The sequence below is a fragment of the Melanostigma gelatinosum genome (genome assembly GCF_949748355.1).
Source record: "Melanostigma gelatinosum genome assembly, chromosome: 15".
In the NCBI taxonomy this organism is placed as follows: domain Eukaryota; kingdom Metazoa; phylum Chordata; class Actinopteri; order Perciformes; family Zoarcidae; genus Melanostigma; species Melanostigma gelatinosum.
The window spans coordinates 20599298-20621075 of NC_136648.1; the positions used below are offsets into that span (position 1 = coordinate 20599298).

Here is a 21778-nt window from a genome sequence, read left to right on the forward strand (position 1 = left end):
TTACAAACCAAAAAGTTGGACAACAATGTTTCTTAGCATCTACAGAAATGTGGACACAACACACAGCCAAACAGCACAGACTTGCAATGTGAGCAATGGAACAAACTTGAAAACTGTGACACACTGACTTCAATGTTGTCTCAGCCCCTTTTGATTCTCTCTAGGTGTGTAAACTTGTGTGTTCACATATGAGGGAAAGAAAATATATAACAATATCAAAGCCTCTGTTTATTTAAAGCCTGTCCCACTACCACTTACTTACTTCATTTACCAAACGATATCACACAAATGACACCGGTCAGGCCCATTTCTCCTTTTCAATTGTGCATCAGACTAATTGTGCATTAGCCATTTTGTCTTTATTTAGTTTTAAAAATGGTTGTTCTTCCAATAATCAACAAGGGCCTGTCTCAGGGTCGTCATGTTTGACTGAAATGTATAAGAGAGTATTCAGCTGTGATCATTCAGTGGATGCACGTACAGTGAGAAGAGCGGCATATATCACAGGCTTGTTTAACATGGTCTCTGCAGCTAATGAAGAGTTCCTATGAGATAAGAGAGAAAGCTGCAGATGGACCAACACAGTTTTCAAAACAGTTGGGGGAGAATTATTTGGTTGATAGTGATTGTGGTGTACAAGTACACTTTCTATTTATTATGGCTTCGGTTATGGATTGTTCAGTTCCAGCGGTGGATATGTTTTTTTTTAAGTTAAGTGGAGAAGTGGCAAGTTTTAGGCTCAGAGCATGACCATGAAACAGTAGCTAACCTTCACTAATCCACATCTGGGAAGCTGATGCTTCAGGGTGCTGATGTTGCTATGCGCATGCAAACACTTACCTTAAAGAATGAGTCAATAATATGAATCAACCAATTATCAAGGGAGGGGCCTGTAGCTTTCTATGGCCTTTAGATCATCCGCAACTTATGCACTTTCCGCCATCGGCTTTCTCTAAATCTTTCTTTAATGATACCACATGTATCACTTACTTTTGTTGTATGAATAACAAATCAATTGACTCAATACAACTTAATTTCCCCCCTATTTCAAGACATTGGATGATTGGTTACGTGACCCTTCAACACTGGGTCATCGTACTTCAAGCCAATTTGGTATTCATCTCCAGGGTACCTGTGAAACAGCAACAGTGAAGTTCAAGGCCAGAATCCTTTGGGCTAAGAAGTAGCTGTACCTTTTTTAACAAACACATCAAGCAGAGCAGAGGGAGAAATCATATGCAAATTGACCTGTCATGTTAAAACCCTGGTCTTCCATCAGTATCGATTTTGTCCCTCATTTCAGCAAAACACTAGGATGTGTTTGACATAGTCTCTCGTCAGCCTGTGTGTTCTCCTCTCCTGGTACACATACATGGCTTTTCTTATCCTCTGATTTGATATCACATTTTTTAATTGACAGTGGCGGCCATTTTGCATCCCTGCACCAAGGTTTAAATGGCACAAGTAAAATGCAATCTGTTTCAGCAAATCTAGCCAAAGTTAAAAAAAAAAAGACCTTCCTATTAGTTATCTTTAGGTGTCAGGGTTAGATTGATCTGTAGCCAGTTGCTCCACAACAATTCGTTCCAGTGTTTGCCTCTCTGGCTCCCAGTCTTCCAAGAAGGCATAGTTTAGTTCAGGCATTGCCGCAGTCAGGCCCAAAGAGCTGACTGACCCGGTCAAGGACCCCTGGCCTTCAAAGGCATATGTTTGAAGTGAGTCATACGGTGGCCCCCGTGTGTCAGAGTCTGCTTCGGCCTTCTTCTGCTGGATGATCCTCTGAATCATGTCCTGATCATCCAGGAGAAGCGAAGGCTCCGACTGGGTGATCTCTCGAGGAACGCAATCAATCACAAACCATGTAGTTTCTAGCTCTGGACTGTAGTTCCCATAATCCACCTCCTGGGTTTTACTCCTCCTTACCACCATGATCCCCTCCTCGTTATCCTCAACCTTGTCGTCCTGGTTCTCATCCTCTTCTCCGTATGGGCTTGGTCCGTAGCCAAGGTAGGTGTAGAACTTCCTTCGATCTTCAGATGCTTGAGAATTTCGAAGCGCTGCAATGTCAAAGGCCTCTGTGTCTTCCTCCCCGCCTCCCTCGTCGTCGTAGGTTACCACGTTTTCTCGGATGTCCTCTTCAGAAAGAATCAAGGGCTCCTTGCTTGCTTTCTTGTTTCGTAGCTGGTTGAATATCATCACTAGGGCTGGAGGTAAAAGGGAAGAAAGAAAGGATTAAGAGGGACAGAGACGTCAAATCGAACATTCAAGGAAATTCGAATAACTTTTTCAATGACATAAACCAAATGATTGAACTATCAAGTGGATTCAAAATACACATATTTCATGATAATACAACATGTATTTCCTTCATGGCAACCTTTTTTGGAGATAGTTCAAGACATGTGTCTTAGTATTCATTCTGTGTCAGAGCAAATCAATCAGCTTTCAATGTTTAGTTACTAAAAACTAATGTGGTACTCATTGACAAAGACTGATTGAGAAATCCTTTCAACATAAATAGTTTCACTTATAATATAAACAAAACAAAGGATATGGGGTGGGGGGGAGTTGGGGGGGAGGGCTTGGACAAAGCAATACAGTATTTGAAATAATAAAAGGACAAAATAAAATGTATCATATATTGTGATGTAATTAGATATTACGGAGGTGTGATCATTCACTTGAGAAAAATAGTTTGCGTATTTTTTCTGAATTAACCTCAAAATCTTGAGAGAAACAGTAGTTGAATGTAAATGACTACATTTACTCAAGTACTGTTTACATTCACTGTTAGTTTATGTTTTTGCACTATTTTTTAGTTAGTTTATTCAAAAATATTCTATTTTTATTGTATATATTGTGGATTCTATATATATCTATATCTAATATTTCTTACTCTGATAATTCAAGGCAAAGATAGACACAATGTCACACACATACTCACATAGTAATATGACAATGCAAAGTAATATGGCCACAAAAGCCCCAGTGCCGAGACCAGCTGAGGATAGGAAGGCCTGGGCCAGACAGACGTTGTTGTTGCGCCCCCTGCTGTTCCTCTGACACACGCACACCCTGAGAGAGAGCGTAGCAGTGCTGCTGAGAGGAGGCTCCCCACCATCAGCCACCACCAGCACCAGGCTGAAGAACTCCTGGTCTCTGTCCTGGCTGAAGCCCTCCTGCCGATGAGATATTATGCTGGCAGTGTTGTCTGCGAACAGTGAGGACAGGGTGGAGGACGGGAACAGAGAAATGTAAAACAGTGTTGAAGGTGAAGAAGTCAACAAAAAAAGCACTTTAAGACAGAGGACCTGCATCCGGTACCGTTACCTGGACCTCAATATCAGAACTCATCTGCTATCGGTCTGATGTCAATTGTAGCCAGCAGAATCCGGATAACAAATATCTGGGCCAAGACTTCCTCTCATTGTCATTCCTCTTGCCTGTCATAGGTTACAGTCCAAATAGCAACTTGAGGCAAGAGACTGGAGTTGAAGTTGAGAGACGACGTCTACGACTGATGGGTTCTGAGATTGCATTTCAGCCTCTATGCTCTCCACACAGGCCAATGTGTAACCAATGGCCGCTCAGAAGTGAATGGTCAATACTTCTCAGAACACAAACGGAATCCAGAACACTTCCAATTCCAAAGTCCTTGGTTTATAACCTTTTAACCTGTTCATTCAGATTACCTGAACCCTGTATCTGCCTGACTGCACACTCAGTACTACCGTACTTCTGTTTGGACATGCATTGGTCATACTGAGTCATTATACAATTAATACAACAAAAGGGTTGAAGAACATAAAAGAAGAGCTGAGGGAAAATGGGAATTGGGGGTAATTATCTGTAAAATGACATACCGTCTTTTCATCTATTGCTAAACTTCAGGAACAATGTGTGCAGCATTAATACTTCTGCAACACAACATGTTGTGACCTTCTGAGCATAGCTTGTCTTCGCTTGTTCCGACAGCAGTCATCTCTGCTGCTTGGAGACTCAAGGCCATGCACTTGTGTCCTGGGTTACCTGTCCAAGTGGATAGTGGACTCTGCAGGAACGTGGCCCCCGTGTCCATTCATAGGGATGATGTCAATGTGGTTCAATGCTGTAAACATCTGAGTGAACCTGGGCGGCGAGAGTGGGCTGGGAACACGGGCCCTGTTCAAGAAGAGCCGGCACTACTTGCTGCTGAGGCTCTGAAACGTCACTGTCTGTAACAAGATGCTGATTGTCCCAGTCTTTGGTCGTCGGTGCTATCTTTTATGCTGCTATGCTTTGGGGATGGAGCGTGATTGGAGGAGTTGAGCTAGACTCTCTGGAAGCAGAGATGGAGAAGAGGATGCTGTCCATGTTGGTCAGCATCCTAAACAACGTCCCCCACAACATGCTGGTAAAGAAGAGGAGCGTCTTCAGCCAATGACTTATTACCCCAAAGTGTTCCAGCGAAGGAGCTTATTCCTGCTGGTGGTCACCAAACTATTTAACTCATCCCCCCTTGTTGCACTATAGACATGAGTGGACATGGAGGCAGCAGAGGCCTGGACTTTCTAATTACCATTTGTTCTAAAATTAATCCTATATTATAACTATTTAACCTATAACGAATACATCCATCCATTCATTTTGCACACCTTACTACAATGTGCACATAAGCCCATGCTTCAACGTAATACCTTCTTCTTTGTACCGTGTGGTTCGTTTGAGTACTGCTGCGTGATGCGCTGTTCCCCCCCCAAAGATGAATACAATATCCATCCATCCATCCATCCATCCATCCATCTTAGGAAACCTTGTAACGTTATTCTTCATTATAAAAAGAATACAATCATTTAGACTGCAATAATATAAAATTTGGCGTCACACGTAAGGGATATTAGACATATCATTTCATCACATACTGTTTGGGATGACACTTTCCCAAAAGTATTGAAGCATCAGTTAAAGCATCATCAGGACATGTTAACATGGGGATTAACTATTTGGATTGTCTGCTAAACATTAAAACCATTAAAAGCTAAAACTGTGAATCACGACACGCAGAATGCTCTGAGAATGATGTGCTGTTTATACGTCCTCCCATGAGATCAGGTTAAAACAAGCAGATGGGATCAAGTGAAAGGTAAAGAAAGAAGTTTTATTTCTCTGTACGGTTCTTTCTTTAAAGCTGTCAGACACAAAATCGCAGCCTTTCAGTGGCAAAAACAAGCACTTTCAGTTGACGTAACGTTGAAGGTGAGGAGCTGCCCTGAGTGATGACATTACAGCCCGTTTAGCGGCTGCCATCTGCAGCATTCTACCTCAATACTGGACCCATGTTTTTAAAGTGTCCCCAAAAGTCACATAGATACAAAAACATGGGACAGTGGGTTCCAAGTTGAAAGTTACCCTTTCAGGATACATTCAGATTATTAGGTATATATTCATTAGGGTATTTTTTTTTCTATCACGTCACAATTGTTATATTTTCTGTTCTGTAAAGTTACAACCCGACATGTTAAAATGACCTCAGTTGTGTCCTCAATGGTATCTATAGCCACTGTGATATTCAAGGCATTAATTCAGATTATCATGAAAATGATAGCTGACAGAGATACAGCTGTTGAATATGTATGAAGAATGTATCTTTACAAAGCACTGTATGTTCAATCTGCCCTGGTGAGCCACGATAAAGCATGTCAGCCAGCAGCCAGTGGCATCTATGTATGTGTGTGCGTATATATATTTATTATATATACGCACACACACAGTGTGTGCATGTCTCTCGATACGTGTGGACTTTGTCATGTATTCAGGGTATGCACAGAGGAATATCTTTATTTACATATAGTGTGCTTCCTGTTGTCGTGGATGGAGCTTCTAGGTGTGCAGATACACCAGTGCAAGCACACATGCAGCAGCAGAGTCACAATGGTCCACTGCAGAGGGGAAAGCAACACTCACAACTATGTCTGCTTCTTTCTGTATCAATTTAGGCTTTTTAATGTGGTCACCGGGTCCTTTATTTGACTTCAAATTCAGTTTCAATCAAACCACAGGGACCATTAGGTATTGCGTGGTCCAGGCTGGCCAATCAGGAGCATTCACAGCTGTGGATCGTTAACCTTCAATCAGCCTTCTTCAACGGCTCAAAGAGCAAAGTCAGCTTTAAAAGTATAGTTTGAAACACATTTTTCTGAACTTTTCCATAACATATGTTTATATTTTGTTTGTGGGCATCTGTTTTACACAACATGTCGTCTTGTCAGTTTCATTTTTTGATATATGTTGTAGAGCAATTTTCAACTATAGTTGTGGAAGTGCTAAAGAAGTGTACAGCAAAAAAAAAAGGATTCATTAGTTTAATTCTGAGGGCATGTCAACATTGATGCATTACTGGATAAAAAATATGACATCCCATTAATTCTAGTCAAAGTAGCTCACTGTTTTCAGGATTCTGCTGGCTGACTGACATTCATAAAGGTTGGTGGCTACTAATCTCTGAGATTAGTAAATCTGCTTTTACTTCATCATTTAATTTGAGTTAAATCCCATAATCAGAGGATCACGGAGACAGCGGTCGTGGCAACCAGAGCATAGTTCTGCCCAAAGTGTCAAACCTTTAATCGAGTCTTTCTTGCTTCAGTGGCTGCTGATGGGGGGATGTTGAGTACGGTCACACCTGCTCGATATCAAAAGTGTCTCGTGATAACTTCTCTTATGATTTTACATTTTCTAAATAGATTGAACTGAATTGTTTACCTTTGAAGACGTTCTGGTCTGGTTACATATGGATGTTAGTCGCACATATTGGTCTATTTAATCATCTGAGATTTTGTCATCATTGCATTGAGAAACTTGGGTCTGTTGCTGATTTATGAGTCAAATAGGAAATAATCAGACTCTAGGAACCCAACAGGGTTGTAGGACAGTTCAGTTGTATTCATTTATTTGTGTCCCAGCACATCCACTCCTACTTTGTTGAGGAACAAGTTATTTACTGGGAGCAAGTAGAGAATGTCTGTCTTCTTAGTCCCAGTCCCGGCGAGACCTCATGTTTCTGTACTGTCTCTATACTCCACTCCTGTCTTCAGAATAGGAAGCCCACATATATTTGAGTATAGTCTCTTTCTTCTATGATTAGACAGAAAGAAACGCTTAAGATTCTGTACAAAGAGAGAGAATATAGATATGACAGAATACATTCATCAACATCAGAAAAGAAAGCACGGCGCCACACACACCAGCCTCAACAGGGCTTGTGGAAAGAATCATCTTGGTTGGGTAGAGAGAGAATTCACATTCACAAAGTTCACGTAACTTAGAAAAATTAGCAGTTTATTTAGTTTTGCATGTGTTTGTGAGTTAGTCATGTGGTGACTGCTATAGCGAAGAAATGTAGGGTCTACGACAAAACCCTGTATACTGTATGAAGAGAGAGTAAACACCGTCAAAGGTTCAATCAGTGACCAAAGAGACTGACAATGTAACTGATGCTCATACTGATGCTTCTTAAGCTAATACATCGTCTTTCTTTACACACCATTGTTCAATGCTTGACACTGCCAAGTGGCTCCCCTCTTGATACTAGATGACAATTCATTGGTATCATTTTAGTTTCAAATGAATGAATTGTAATTGTTGGAATGCTGTTAAGCATTCCAACTATTGTTATCCTGTTTCTTTATTGTTGGAATGCTGTTAAGCATTCCAACTATTGTGCTTCGAATCTTTATTCAACTTCTTCTATTTCTTCCGTCGCACCGCTTCTCCTTCATTTTTTAAGCTACAGAAACCGTTCAACTATTAAAATGTTCAGCTCTTTCACCAGAGGGGTGCTATGACTTTTTATATTTCGAACCTTTAAACTTTTTGAATTATTAAGCTTTTTATTTTTTCAATGGGATCTCTATGGAGAATATTTTCAAATGGCTTCAGGCACACAGGTGTTCGCGATTGAGCCAATTAGTGATGTTGATAAACACACAGACTCACAGACACTCCTCTCCCTCTATCTCTCTGTGTCTCTCTCATACAGTCTTTCAGGTCTTAGGGATCTTTAGAGGTCTTTCCCCCCTCCTCCACCCCCCCCCCCCCCCGCACACACACACGCCATTTTAAAATAAAAGCCCCAGAGAGTGAATTCTAACTGAACTGCTTGTGATGAAGCCTGTCATTTAATAACCTCTGTTTATGTGTGTCAAACATGATGATTATGTCTCCTCTCCCCCTCCCTCCCCCACCCAGTCCCACCCTTTCAAAATAAAAGCCTCATGGATTAACTGTATTTAAACGTTTAGCTCAAAATTAGGCTTTTTTGTTGAAATAATGAATGCTCTTAGTAATACTGCGACAACTACTACTACTGCTAATATTTCTAGTATTACTGCTACTATTACTGCTACTGCTATTACTGCTACCATAAATATTATTACTACCACTACTATTATTACTTATACCAAAACTGCTACTACTGCTACTACAACAGCTATTAGTACGACTGCTACTAGTACTACTACTACTGCTACTTCAAAAACTGACTTTACTATTACTACTACTTATTCTACTACTACTGTTATATTAAATACTACGACCACTACTACAGCTATTACTACGACTACTGATACTACCACTTCTACTACTTCTTCTTCTAATTACTAATACTTCGACTACAACTTCTACTACTACTGCTTCGACAAATATCACTACTTATTCAAACGCTACTAATACTTATACTGCTAATGATACTTCTACTACAACTATACAACTTCTACTACTACTCCTACAACAAATATCACTTCCGCTGGAATTCTTTTAAGCTACAGAAACCGTTTGAATATCAAAATGTTCAGCTCTTTCAGGATAGGGGTGATATAACTTCATATTTGTAATCTTTCAACTTTTTGAATTATTAAGCTTTTTGCAATTTTTTTAAAATTGGATATCTATTTTCAGCAATGTTTTTGAGATTCATTTCAGCATTCCAATGTATTTTCAGCAGGAAATGTAGCTCATGAGCAAGTACAGTCAGGAAGACATTCACTTGTGATCGCTGTCTCTCCTCTCCTTGTAATTACTCTATCAGCTGATTGGGGGCGTGCACGGTTAAGCAACCAACCAGATTCGGCACACAGTTTCCTTAAGCCAATCAGCTCGTTGCTGTCAAACTTTAAAGTGTTCTCCTCTCTGCTGCTGTCAGTTGTCATTTCAGCGTTAAGCAGATGCGACCCGCCTCCACCCCAGTCGCCTCCAGTCAGCAGCACAGTCAGGCTCCTGATTCATCATCAGATGGCAACAACTCCTTTCACCACCACCACCAGTGTCTGGACTCCAGGGGGGATTCGGCCTATTGGACCTCTGTATCCCTACCTTCGGTGATAGTACTTCCGGATGGAGTCCAATCGCCAAAGACTTTGCACTTTGCATATTTGAAGCTTGTATAATAAATCATTGTTAAATTATAAAACAAGTCTCTCTTGATTTAAATGCATTTTCTAGTTATCAATGTTGTTACTTTGAATTACTAATTTGAATGTTCTGATCAGCTTTACTCTATCGGCAGACAATGGTAGAAGAGCTTCTTTTACCTCCACATATTCATCTCTGTCTCCCTTTAAAATGTCTTATTCCCTTATCTCACTAACAGGTTGTCAACAATGCTATCGCTGATTCTTTCCTGATTGATGTAACTAGATGTTACTAAAGCCTCGTACTGTATACATTCACCTTTTCTTTTTTTCCACATGATCAGGCTAATGAGATGAGCTGATGAGCTCAGTGTGGGAGCTGTTAATGTTTTGTCCACTCTGTGCGGCTGCATTGTTGTGTGCACTACAACAAAGGCTGTTGAAAAGGATAACGTGTTGGCGCTGGCAGAAGGCCAAAGGACACAAAGTGAATTGGTGAACAACAAATAATTGCTAAGGATTTGGAGGAGAGGTTTGCTGTCAACAGCCCTATCGATTCTCCTCTGGAGGAGGAGGAGGAGTTAAGGAGCGAGAGGAAGCGAAAGAGGTGATGCACCAGGCACCATGACAGGAAACAACTGAAGAAGAGAAGAGACGGGAGTGGGACGTTAAAGGAGGAGACAAAGATGAGATAGGGGAGAGGTACTTTGGAGTGAGTAATGGAGTGAGGAGAAGGACGGTGACAAACGACAGAGGAGGAAACAGGAAAGAGTGGGAAGAGAATTAAAGAGAAGTGAAAGGAGGGATGTAAGAAGGACATAATATAATACACAATACCGTAGTAGAACCAGAGTTCCGCTCTGACTGAATCAACATGATATATGAAGTTCAGGCCAACATCACAGCTGACCACAATCAGAAAGCCTACACACCAGCAGCTGTTTAATGAATCTAAACTCCTCCCTAAAGTATCTTACTGTAGAAATATCATAAAAACTCTCTTTCTCTCTCCACTGATAGAACGCAGCTTTTTGCATTCAGATTGATTGCATTCACACAGCGGTGGCTGGAATGGAGACGGATCGTCGGGCTGCTATACCGAACAGAAACGTGACACAGCTGGATCCAGCTGTCAAGTGTTACCACAGGAAGTGTGTCACCTTTCACGGAGAAAAGATGAACACGAAATAAATATGTTTGTCAGTCATCTGACAAAGTGTATGGACCGCAGTGTTGGCCTGCTGCAGCTGAGCTGTTGTTCAGTTAGACAACGACAGAGAGATGTCAAGTAGGTTTTACACACAGTCCATTCAACTTGGTTTAATACCAACAGACGTGTCCGTTTACCAGCAGAGTTACCGCATTATTTCTAAGCAGTCAGCTGTTAGGTATCAGGGCAGTGTTTACCATAGGCTGACATTTACAGACTAAAGACATCTGCCGGCTGTGATTGGTTGTTCCTCGTCACATGACATGCAGTGTGCGTCGATGCGTTCCAAAGGTTTAACGTTTATCTCAGGGCGCAGCCATTACACCCTGACTGGCTTTTGATATTTGGTTGAAAGTGAAGTGAAAATCGGCTGTAGTATCTGACATATGTCACAAGGATTAGGATATTTGCTCAGGAGCACAAAAACAAACAAGCATGCAATGCAGCGATTAGCCAGGCTTTGTTTTCTGTGGAAGCACAAGTGAACAAGGACACCACCTGCTTGTAGCATTTTGCTCACAGACTGCTGTCCAAACTCTCTTTTCCCACTGTGTCTCATTACTGAGATTGCTGTCAACTCTGCTCAGTCCTGTATCCGCCTCAGGCAACAGCAGGAGGAACGAGGGAAACGTTGGAAGATGGAAATAACATAGGGGGGCGAGGGGATACCTGATCTCCCAAAAGCAAAGGAGACAAGACTTGGTGGTAATGATGCGAGCAGAATGTGTTGTACAGGTAGAAACCACAGACTCCGTGCTTCATTATGATCTAGTCTTTCAGTTAACTGGAGCTCTTATGTCAGACGTGACATGTAGCCAGGTGGAGAAATGCAGCAATTCCCCTCAACAGTGCTGTTACCTTTGGGGTCCCACTTTGAGCACAATGCATTTTGTAGAACAGTGCAGAGGCTATGCATGTATTAGGAGGTATGGATACTGTGCTCTGCAAGATAGGCACTTTCGCTGAAAACGTCTTTAGTATTGTGTGATGCTGGGATCTTGGAGCATGAGCTTCAGAGACTTCTGATCACAGATGAATTTCATGAAAGCGTTTACTGATAAGGCTCCTCTATCTGTGTTCAGATTACAGAGGAGCTATAGTGGGGCCAGACACCGTAGCTCCACTGAAAGGAACATCATTGTCGATGATGGTTTTGGTTTCATACAGAAAAAGTCTGCAGTGACCTGAAGCACGAGATGCAAAGTGTAGCGCTTAGTTGTTTATCATTTAACTGAAACCACAATCGACTGAGACCCTAAACTTAACCACATGGAGGACTGATGATATACTGTATGTATATACATATATATATATACACACACAACGTGTGTGCTCACTCAAAGTCTTACCTCCGTTGTCCTTCACAGTAAAATTTGGAGTGGCTGGAAGCCCAGCAGGCACATAGTAGGAAAACCTTCCATTTGCAAAGTTGTCAAGATCTGCTGCCCGGATGGTCTGAATCACCTGATGGAGAAAAGCAGAGGAGATGTGAAGGAATGAAAAAAGAACAACAACAAAGGCTACCAAGAAATGCAGGTAAGAGATGAAGAAAGTGAACAGAAACAATTAGATACTGAGGGAAACAAAGCTGGCAAGATTATAAAGAAAGAAAGGCTGAGTAAGTCCTGAGCCAGTCAGTGACAAATTGTGACCTATTGCAATTCTTACAATCCATAACACAGAATCATACGCCACAACCTTCATTAGCATTCATTAGTTAAAGTCAATCAATTCCCTTGTGTTTCTTTTCTGCTTAATTATGAATCTCACTGCATTTCTAGGGCAGACCTGCCCTGTGAGGAGAGGCAGAGACCATTGGTTAAAGGTTAGGTATTGACCTCCAGTAGTTAGCGTCGGGATAGCCCATTGGTCAGGATATAGGTCCTGAATAAATCCGGTTACCGGTACCTCAGCGAGCATGGACGCCTGGCCAATCCCACCTCTTGAATTCCACTAAATTCAGGTGGAATGGAGTTTTTTTCCCCCCTTTAAGGTGTGACCATGTCATTAGTCAGCTAATTAAAGCCAATAGACTGGCAACCTCTGTGTAGTGTTGAATGGCAAACACTAGAGCAGGACTTCTTACCAAAACAAATTCAATGTAAGATTTCTTTAATTGTGTGTCATTTATAAGACTCCAAAGCTACAGCTGCAGACACATACGGCAGCTCCTATGTGCTATGTTGTTAATGTTGATGATTTGCTGCATATATTCTTTCGGAGCTCCCTAAACAGCTGAGACTTATCAACCAAATCTCACTGTTAGAGAGCGTCTTCAAGGAAACAGCAGCTTGGATTTGTTAACATTAACACTCCACTGGTGTCTCCCACATTTACTGTATATATACAGTACGCCATGTGTCAGGAAACTCAACCCTGCCCACATGTTAGATTGTTTTCCTCTCTTTATAACAGCCCTAATGCACAGGTCTTATGACTGCAGGGAGAGCTGTGGGAGTCGGGACTGCTTGCTCAGTTTACCTGGCATGGCTTTGATGCATACAGTATTTTAATATAAAAGGAAAATGCAATATTAGCACACAAACACAGACCAACCAAAATAGTAAAAACACCCCTACGTGCAAAGTTCCACCATCATATTTTCATGTTTTATGCAACGTGTCAAGTCAAGCTATTAACAATCATGGCAAAATAGAAAATTAATTCACGGAGCACAGCAGGTGAACAATTGTGTGCATGAATCATTCATACTTTCTTCACACAAACAATACATTTTTTGCATTGACTAATTTAGTTGCGAATACTATTCAGACATACAATTCATGTGAGTAACCTTCAGCAATATCCACTATTAAGCCCATTCTATTCTCCGAAAATTGGATTCAAACACAATTACCCTCTATGAAATTCAAGTCTGCTGGCAAAGTGGAACACTGCCATGCAAGAGCACTGCAGTAAGAAGTGTCTCGCACGACAATGAGAGCTGATGCCACATGGTGGACAGCGAGGAGCGACATGTCCATATCTTCTTCTCTGAATAACACAGACGAACAAAGACCCATTAACATCTGCTTTCACAGTCATAGCTCGATGACAAGTAATAAAGACGTCGCCACGAATATGAATGTCTTTCCATAAATCTATACCTGACAAATATCGATATGTAATCTTTGACAGTCAGAATACAGTGTACATGTTTCTAGCATGCTGCCGTGTATTCTGAGCCCTCTGGGTCTTATCTGCCGCTCATCTCCCTGCATTCAACACGGCCAACGAGGAGTGAGTATCACACCTATTGTGTTCCCCCAAAACTCTTACCAGCCAGTCTCATAGTTTTGAAATAAACATTGCAAATGTGGTCCACAACTGAGTTCCCAAATGTAGCAGAATAAATTGTCGTGCCGGATGTACGTGCCATGCATGAACATTTCTTGGTCACAATTTATTGCAATGGCAGGAAGATGGAAAAAAAGAGTCCTCCTTCGACATTAACTGTGCTAGCATGTGTTGTCTGTTGCCTGAAGCCAATCTAAATGATTACCCAGTAATTTGTGGACACTCACACACTTAAATTTGCATAAAAACCAGAGAAAGTGGTCGGCAGATAATAAGGGAGAGTAATACCTATAATACGACGGAGGGAGTCTCTGAGTGTGAATGGGTATGTGGGGACAGCCATTGGCTGTGATGCAGATCTGTGTGCTGGCCCTGCTGTCTAGCACAGAGGCTTGCAGTGAATTTAATATGATTGTCTCTGCTGCTATCTGGCCCGGCAGCGGAAACATCAGCACGCTCCGCACTCTGAATAATTTATGGGTTCAAGAAGCTGCAAAGTCTACAGCTCAGCTGATAAATCCTCCACTGATGGTGTCAGACACCCAACAAAAAAGGCTACAGAGCAACATGAATGTATGTGCATGGCAGCCTTTGCATGAGAGGGAGAGAGAGAGAGAATTCATCCAGGTGTTCAGGAGTGTATATAGTTGTGTTTGAGAGCTGAACAGGAGTTTATTTTCACATTTTAAGAATAATTGGCATCTGCTTTGGCCATTAAGTTTGGATTTTTCCACGATATGCAACAACTGTGTCAGACCTTAAAACGGAGAGCACATCTCTGAAGCTGACTTTAAATCTAATCTTAAAAGATGCATTCAGTCATGCAGCTTGTAATTTTGTATAATTAGAGGGTAAGTTTGCCGTTATTCCATATTCTATTCATTGTCAACAAATGACCCAAACCGACAATGTGTCAGCCAATCTCTGACCCTCCCTCTTGCCCCATTCCCACTTCCTTAAACCCTTCACTGGTCCACCTGTCCCAGTGTGGTAGAAATTCATTCGACATGAATGACTGTGTGATTAGTACCTGGGTAGGTAACCTCAGATTCTTACACGCGTGAAGACCTTGCAGATGACAGGCAGATCATATTCTAGCAACCCCAACGCTGGTGCTGATGAGAGAGCAGCCCTCAAGAATACAGGTGTCATGTTTTCAGTTCATTTGAACATGTTCAGGTGCAGTGTAGCCATAAATCAGGTGCCTAAAAAGCTTCACGTCCATGTTCCAACATGTCACCATAGTAGAGGATGGTGGGCTGACAGAATTGCAGCTCAGTGACCTCTTTCAGCCCAACATTCCAAGAGGAGAATGGAGTCTGTGCCTCCTCAGAAGCCACGTGTCAAGACGCTCTCTCTTTACCTGTGCCTTGTATAGTACAACTCAAACTGACTATCTGGATGCAATGGAATTAGCTTCAGTCAAGATTGAGTTGAGAAAAATGAGCAATCCCATTTCAAGCTTAAGATCCTGAATAAAGCACCATTCTCTACCTCCGTTGGCTGTAGGGATAGAGAGAATAGGTGTATCAAAAGTAGGCACTAATACACCTTGTTCGAGAAGACAATGGTACAAATATGAAAATGGCTCTAAAACTGCAAGTCCCTGTAGTTTATAAGAAACATTCTGGCTGTTGATTTATCAGATCGGAGATTCTATCCTTTTAGCAATGGAAGAAGTATTCACATCCGTAATGAATGAGTATGTTGCATTTTAACTCTTTGATATACTGTTAGCTGATTTAATCCAGAGCAATACATTGTATTCCTGCTGTATCTGTAACAATCTCTGGTTTTAGCTTCTGTCAGTTCCCTGCCTCATGTGTCCCAGTCCACCATCAACTAGCGTTAGCACATCTATGCTACGCTAGCTACTGAAGGTAGACTGAATGTATTTTAATGACTTTAACAGTGAATAAACACCTACTGGGCTTTACAGGAACAATAATGGTTCATCTTTACACTGTGATCTGTGTAGCTTAAGCTTCCAACTTTATCTTGTTGAGTTTATTGTTTCTTTCAAAAGTTTCCCGCCCGATTCAGCATTGTTCCAGATGGGCCCAAAATTCAGCTGGGCCTGCCTGCATGAGACAACGGGTTGGAAGAGTGGGAGAGCAGCGGAGAAGAGAGTCTTGAAGAGCGATAAGAGCAACGAGATAGTGATCATGGGCTTCTTTTTGCTTCAGTCTTCTGTCAAAGGGTCGGGCACCGAGTCCCGTGTGTTGTGACTTTGCAGGACACATCTTGGATTGTGGGGATGGGGTTTAAGTTCTCAGGTCATTCATTTGCATTTTCTTTGACCAATTTTGGGCACATTTGGATAAAAGCTGCGCTACATCTGGATGGGAACCTCAATGATGCGCTTTGCGTCTACTGTGTTTTTCAGGTGAGACCTTCAAACTCACCTGCACAACAGATTATGGGAATCATGTTTTCTTTTAACTTTAATCCAAAAATGTGAAAAAAATTATAATAAATGTGAATCCAATTTTAAGGCCATTTCATCATAATCCAGTTGCAAACCCCAAACCCAGACTTTTACTTTAGTTCTCCTAGGCTAGAGCATAAGCAACCAACCTGTCCATTTTTGGTGCTCTCACACACGATGACAGCACTGCTGCTCCCAGAGATGGCTGGAATGTTGTCATTGACGTCCAGGACCTGGATGGTGACTGGAACGTGACTCACCATACGAGGGTTATCTGAAAATGTGCACAAGAAACAGGTTTAAATTGATACAGCATCTTGGTATTTCCAAAGAAAAGAAAGATTATTTGTTTTTCCAACTGACAGAGTAGCACCATTGGTTTTATATTTGGCCTGTCCATAAGAAATATACTGTGCTGAACAAGTAGAGTTCAAACCGGTTTGTTATTTTTTTGTTTACTGGTTTGTCCTTCAGCAAGTTGCAGAACACATACTGCAAGTGTGCAACATCTAACTCTAAAGCAAGGAATCTGTGAACTTCACACGGTGTTTAGCTGGGGACCAAAGGGAGCGCAGTGTCAGATTTAGTGCAATTTTGAAACGTGGCGCGTTCAACATTAATAAACTTTGAATAAACCAGCACACAGCGCTCTGTGTAACAGCGGGGGCGGAGCTTCAGGGCTCTGAATTCCAGCACGCCTCTCATCGACTGCAGGTCACTGCTGCTGGATGTTGGATTTATCCTGCTAATGCTACATGCATGCTGGGTAGCAACCAAACTCTTCTTCTCTTCCCTGGAGTCAACGAGAACGAGCAGGTAGCCTTCAGGAACATCATCACTGCTGTTGCACCTCACACTTAGCACGTTTGCCATACTAATTTATAACACTAACAACGTTGCTGCCGGAAAAATAACTCCGCTTGTTCCTGTGAGTCGCTCAGCTGTCTTTGGAATATTAAGTGGGATTTTACCTGCAGACAGTTCACACCATGGTTTCACTAAAGGATGCAAAGCGACGGGCGGATCGGTTTAAAACCCCCCAACAGCTATTTAACACACATACTGGGAATCTAAACAAGTACTTTCTCACATGAAAATGTATTAAAACGAAATCATGCTTGTATTAACATTACTCAAAACTATTCCCTGAAGTAATACTGTTAACTATTAGTAACGTGAATGATAATAACAAACACCATTCAAATGCAACCAAGATATTCATACATATATATCTTGGTTTAAGGTTGTTTGTCATGTCCACCTTTACTTTCGGAGCAGAAAACCCAAGCCACATATAATTGTATTGCTGTGTGATTTATAGTAAAAGGTCAATAAATGAAAAAGTATAAATCAATAACTGTCCATTCTCACCATCCAGATCTCATCTGTCAGTTCTCCCTCCCTTTCTCTTGTGCTATTGCATCTAATATTTCTCAATGCAGGCAGTGGGTCTGTAGCTTTCATTTGTCTGTTCATTCATCTGTCACATTCCATGTCTCACACACCACTGATCACAGCGTGATAGTGAAAGCGTGTTAGCTAACGTTAGCGCTTGTTCCAGCGGATGTCTACCAAACACAAGTTCACTTTAACCCGTGAAAGAACTATCGTAACGATGGCCTGCCTCGGTCGGCGCTAGCTGCTATTGGCCTGTCTCGAACGATTCCGTCGTGACGCCCTTTCCGGTCATTACGCTGTCATTTTCTTCGGCGATCGCCAACCAAACGTAAATAATATTAATTCATACATATCAAATAATCTATGTGTCAAATTTCATGAATATATATGGACGTTTATATGTCTAAATACTATAGGAAAGTGACTTTGATGAGAGAAAGCAGAAAGAACGCTCGGGCGACGCTTAAACGGCTCAAACGGAAATTAAGGAGCTTTTATTGCATCATTTGGAGTTGTTGAATCGTGATATCTTATTGTGAAGGACAGAACTACGGTCCCGGATGTGTTGACAGCATTGATGGTCATTTTTGCGACCCTGGAACAAGCGAATATCCCCGAAAAACTAGCAGCAGCCAGTGTTTACAACGAGGATAGAAGTCCCCACGGATTAGGCCAATAGCAGTGTACGGCTAATTCAGCGGTGTTAGCATCGTTTTAACGACTCTGGTAAAGGCAAAGCTAACTGTAATAATTACAACAATATTTCGTTTGAAAGGTACGAAGTTTAACTTCAGTTTAACATCATTAAATCAACTGAAAACATTACACGATCATTTTTATCAACATTGTAAGTGAATTGTATTGAAACATTAGCTAACAACTGTCCGGTTTGGGGTACAACTCCGTTACTTCACTTGAGTTCATCTGATTTTAATGCATTCCTGGTCAAGAAAGGGTAGAGTCACTTTTCCTTGTTGTCAATTCTGGAAAAGTAATCACATGTCATCCTCTCAAAAGTGCTGTTGATGTAGCGCCCTGAAACATGTTATTTTATATTTCTTGCTGATCTAATATCAGTGTTTCCATTAAAATAATTTGCTTAATTGTTGTTTTTAAGTTAACTCATATTTTTTTATTTTTTAAATAACTGTTACTTTGTGAAATGGAAGACATTTATTGTACAGACCCTTTAGAAGAGAGCGCTGTTGCTTTAAGAAAGCATTAGAAAGTCGCGCTGTATGCAGGCTGAAGGCAAACATGTGCTTGTGCTTAACCGTGGGATCTGTTAATACAATTTGCAAAACGAAGATGTTTTTGGACAGTTGATTTTCAGGTTGCAACATTGAGGGAGCTTTTCTCTGCTGTTATGAACAGGCTACGTTCGACCCTTCACACAATAAGAACTAAAGTGTAGAGTTCTTGGATGAACTTGGTTAGACGTCCAATCTGCAGACCTGGTGTCTTTTTTCATACTCTATCCTGTCCTTATCTCTCTCATCTTTTCCCTCCCCGTCATCTCTCTTCGTCTAAATCTCTCTCGCTGTGCTCCTCTCAGCTCATCCCATCACAGAAGGCTTATATAGTGTATCTGGAGAGGCATTTCTGATCAGACCTAAGGGTAATGGGCAGGGCTGAAGGTCAGATACTGTATCAGAAGAAGTCGCTCTTCTCTCGGCTTCTTTCACTTTTTATCCAGTCTCACCTGCAGACAGAATGAAGTTGACCTTTGCTCTTAAACCTCTGTGCTATAAACCTCTGTAAAGCACATACAGAACTCTGTGCTGACATTAATAATGAGAGAGAGAGAGGAGACCTGCAGGTGTGCACACACACACACACACACACACGAGGCCTCTAGTTCCACAGTGGTGAACTTCAGTGTGTGTTCTGCTGTTTTTGCCGGCATATACCACCAGACTGGGTCCATCTATTCTCCTGGTGTGTTATGCACGCATGTGATTAAGTAATAAACAGTGAAAAGCGCCATGAAATGCAAAAATACACAGATTTTAACAATGAAAAGTGTTGGTGGCAGATCGAAAACTAATTTTGCTGCATCGTCAGCCTCTAGCTTGAGAATACACTTGTTTCAAACACAACCCCACAACTCCAGTTCCACAGTGGGACAATGTATGACACATTGCTTTCTATTTCAGTGAGCCACGTCACAATTAGCAAACACGTTTCCTGAAGTGTTCATTTATTAAAAAGGCACCAACGAATAAAAAGAAGAAATGCTTTCAGATGTTCATTAAGGAAAGCATCATTTTTCTACAGCGTCAGCAGCGCAATTAAGCTTAATTATGATCATTTTGGAAGATGTAGTTATTGGTGCTGTTGAAGTGTATTGTGTTATTTGTCCTACCCTCGTTCATAGAAACGAAAGCATGACCTCATTTTATTGTGTATATTTTCTATTTACCGTGTGATCCTCTGATCCATGTGATATAATCTCAAAGTGAGAACATAGCCTTAGTTCTGCCCTTGATCTAACGAGGCCAGGGTGTGCTCTGAATCAACCCTATTGTCCTCAACACTACACACAAGATGATTCCTGTCTGTCTATCCTGAAGATGACACGATGTACTGACACATTCTTCGTCTGATATTTGAATAAAAATTGCACCTAAGCTCTGAGTAAGTATCTTTGTGTCTTTGCCTCCCCGTGAGCCAGCCCCTCACCACAACAAATGTTTCGCTCGTCTGTCTCTGACAACATGTCGAGAGTATTGGCTGAAAATAAGGGATGACGGCTTTTAATTTCCCTGTAACTAACTCCTATACTCTCATTAAGACACACTTTAGTACTGGCAATCATTTCTCACTGGCTCACATGAGGTGGGACATGCTGGGTGTAACTATACGGAGGTACTTCGATTAATCCCCAGAGACTTCAGCAGCAGGGTGATTGTTGCCTGGCCTTTTATGAATGCCATCGCTCAGTCCATTACTCACACTGCGGTGCAGTAAAGGGTAATTGGGAAGATAAGTATCGGCTGGAGAGAAATGAGAGGAGACGATGAAGAAGAACTGATGGACAGACGCATTCGGCACAATCTCATCTACGCAGAGCTCCTGTCAGATCACTAAATGTCAAAGGATATCCCACAGAATTCACAAAATTAAGTATCTTATAAAAACGTCTTTAAAATTGGATGTCATTTGTTTCTGAGGTCACGCAATGGCTGAGTAAACGTCTATCTTTTTGTTAGTCTCAGATGTTGCATACTGTACATATTAGGGGTTAAACAATTTTTGTATTAATTTATTTTATCAGCAATCGGATACAATGGATGGATGGATGGATGCATGGGTAGCTAGAGGATGGGATGCTGAAGTTCGACAGAGAGGGACGGGGTTTGAGCTGCTCTGCTGTGAACTTACCAACCTCTGCAGCCATCACAGTGATGTTATGCCACGCAGTCTCCTCCCGGTCCAGAACCTGAGTCGTCCTGATGATGCCACTGTTCACCCCGATGCTGAAGTTCAAAGGCCTTTCCTCTTTGTTTTCTATGAAGTACCTGTGACACAGAAGGAGATGAATTAAAAAAAAGAAACAAAGCCATTGAAACATATTTCAATATTCTACTATTTAGAGGGTAATGTAATCGAGGCTGCTTGTGCATTTATTTAGATCACAGAAGTCCTACAAAAAGTAATCATGACTGATATATTGATGGAGTGTTATGAAGCCATATCTTTTTTTAATGGAATGTGAATGTAAAAACTACAAATCAACCAAATAACAGTGTGATTGATTGTGTATCATGAGGTGTTCAAAATCAGTGTAATTCTAAGTGATACTGGGCTGGTCAGTCCACAACCTGCTATCCTACAACGGTGCTAACCGCAGCCCTGAGAGCAGTGCTCTTCTTCCTAAAGCTATGCTCACCCCTGAGAGAAAGCAGCGTCCTGCCCCTGCTGCAGCCCATGTGCCACACATAAGCAGAAATGTAGTATTTAGAAAAGTGAGGCTTTTGCAAAGTGGTAGAGTTCGTCAGTGGGCCTGCTGCACATGCTGGAGCCACTCACTGAGACACTCGCTCTGACAACTGCAAA

General features: G+C 41.5%; 1 protein-coding gene across 1 annotated transcript in view; it reads right to left on the minus strand.

The window, feature by feature from the left end:
* Positions 1 to 1533: 1533 nt before the first annotated feature.
* Positions 1534 to 21778, minus strand: part of LOC306789146 (cadherin-18-like) — a gene marked incomplete at both ends in the record, with an annotated part of 92634 nt that continues 72389 nt past the window's right edge. The window contains 5 exons of the mRNA XM_079284953.1: positions 1534 to 2204; positions 2945 to 3211; positions 11946 to 12060; positions 16471 to 16595; positions 21104 to 21240. Coding sequence (XP_079141079.1) covers positions 1534 to 2204; positions 2945 to 3211; positions 11946 to 12060; positions 16471 to 16595; positions 21104 to 21240 — 1315 coding nt within the window. The remainder of the gene's footprint in view (positions 2205 to 2944; positions 3212 to 11945; positions 12061 to 16470; positions 16596 to 21103; positions 21241 to 21778) is intronic.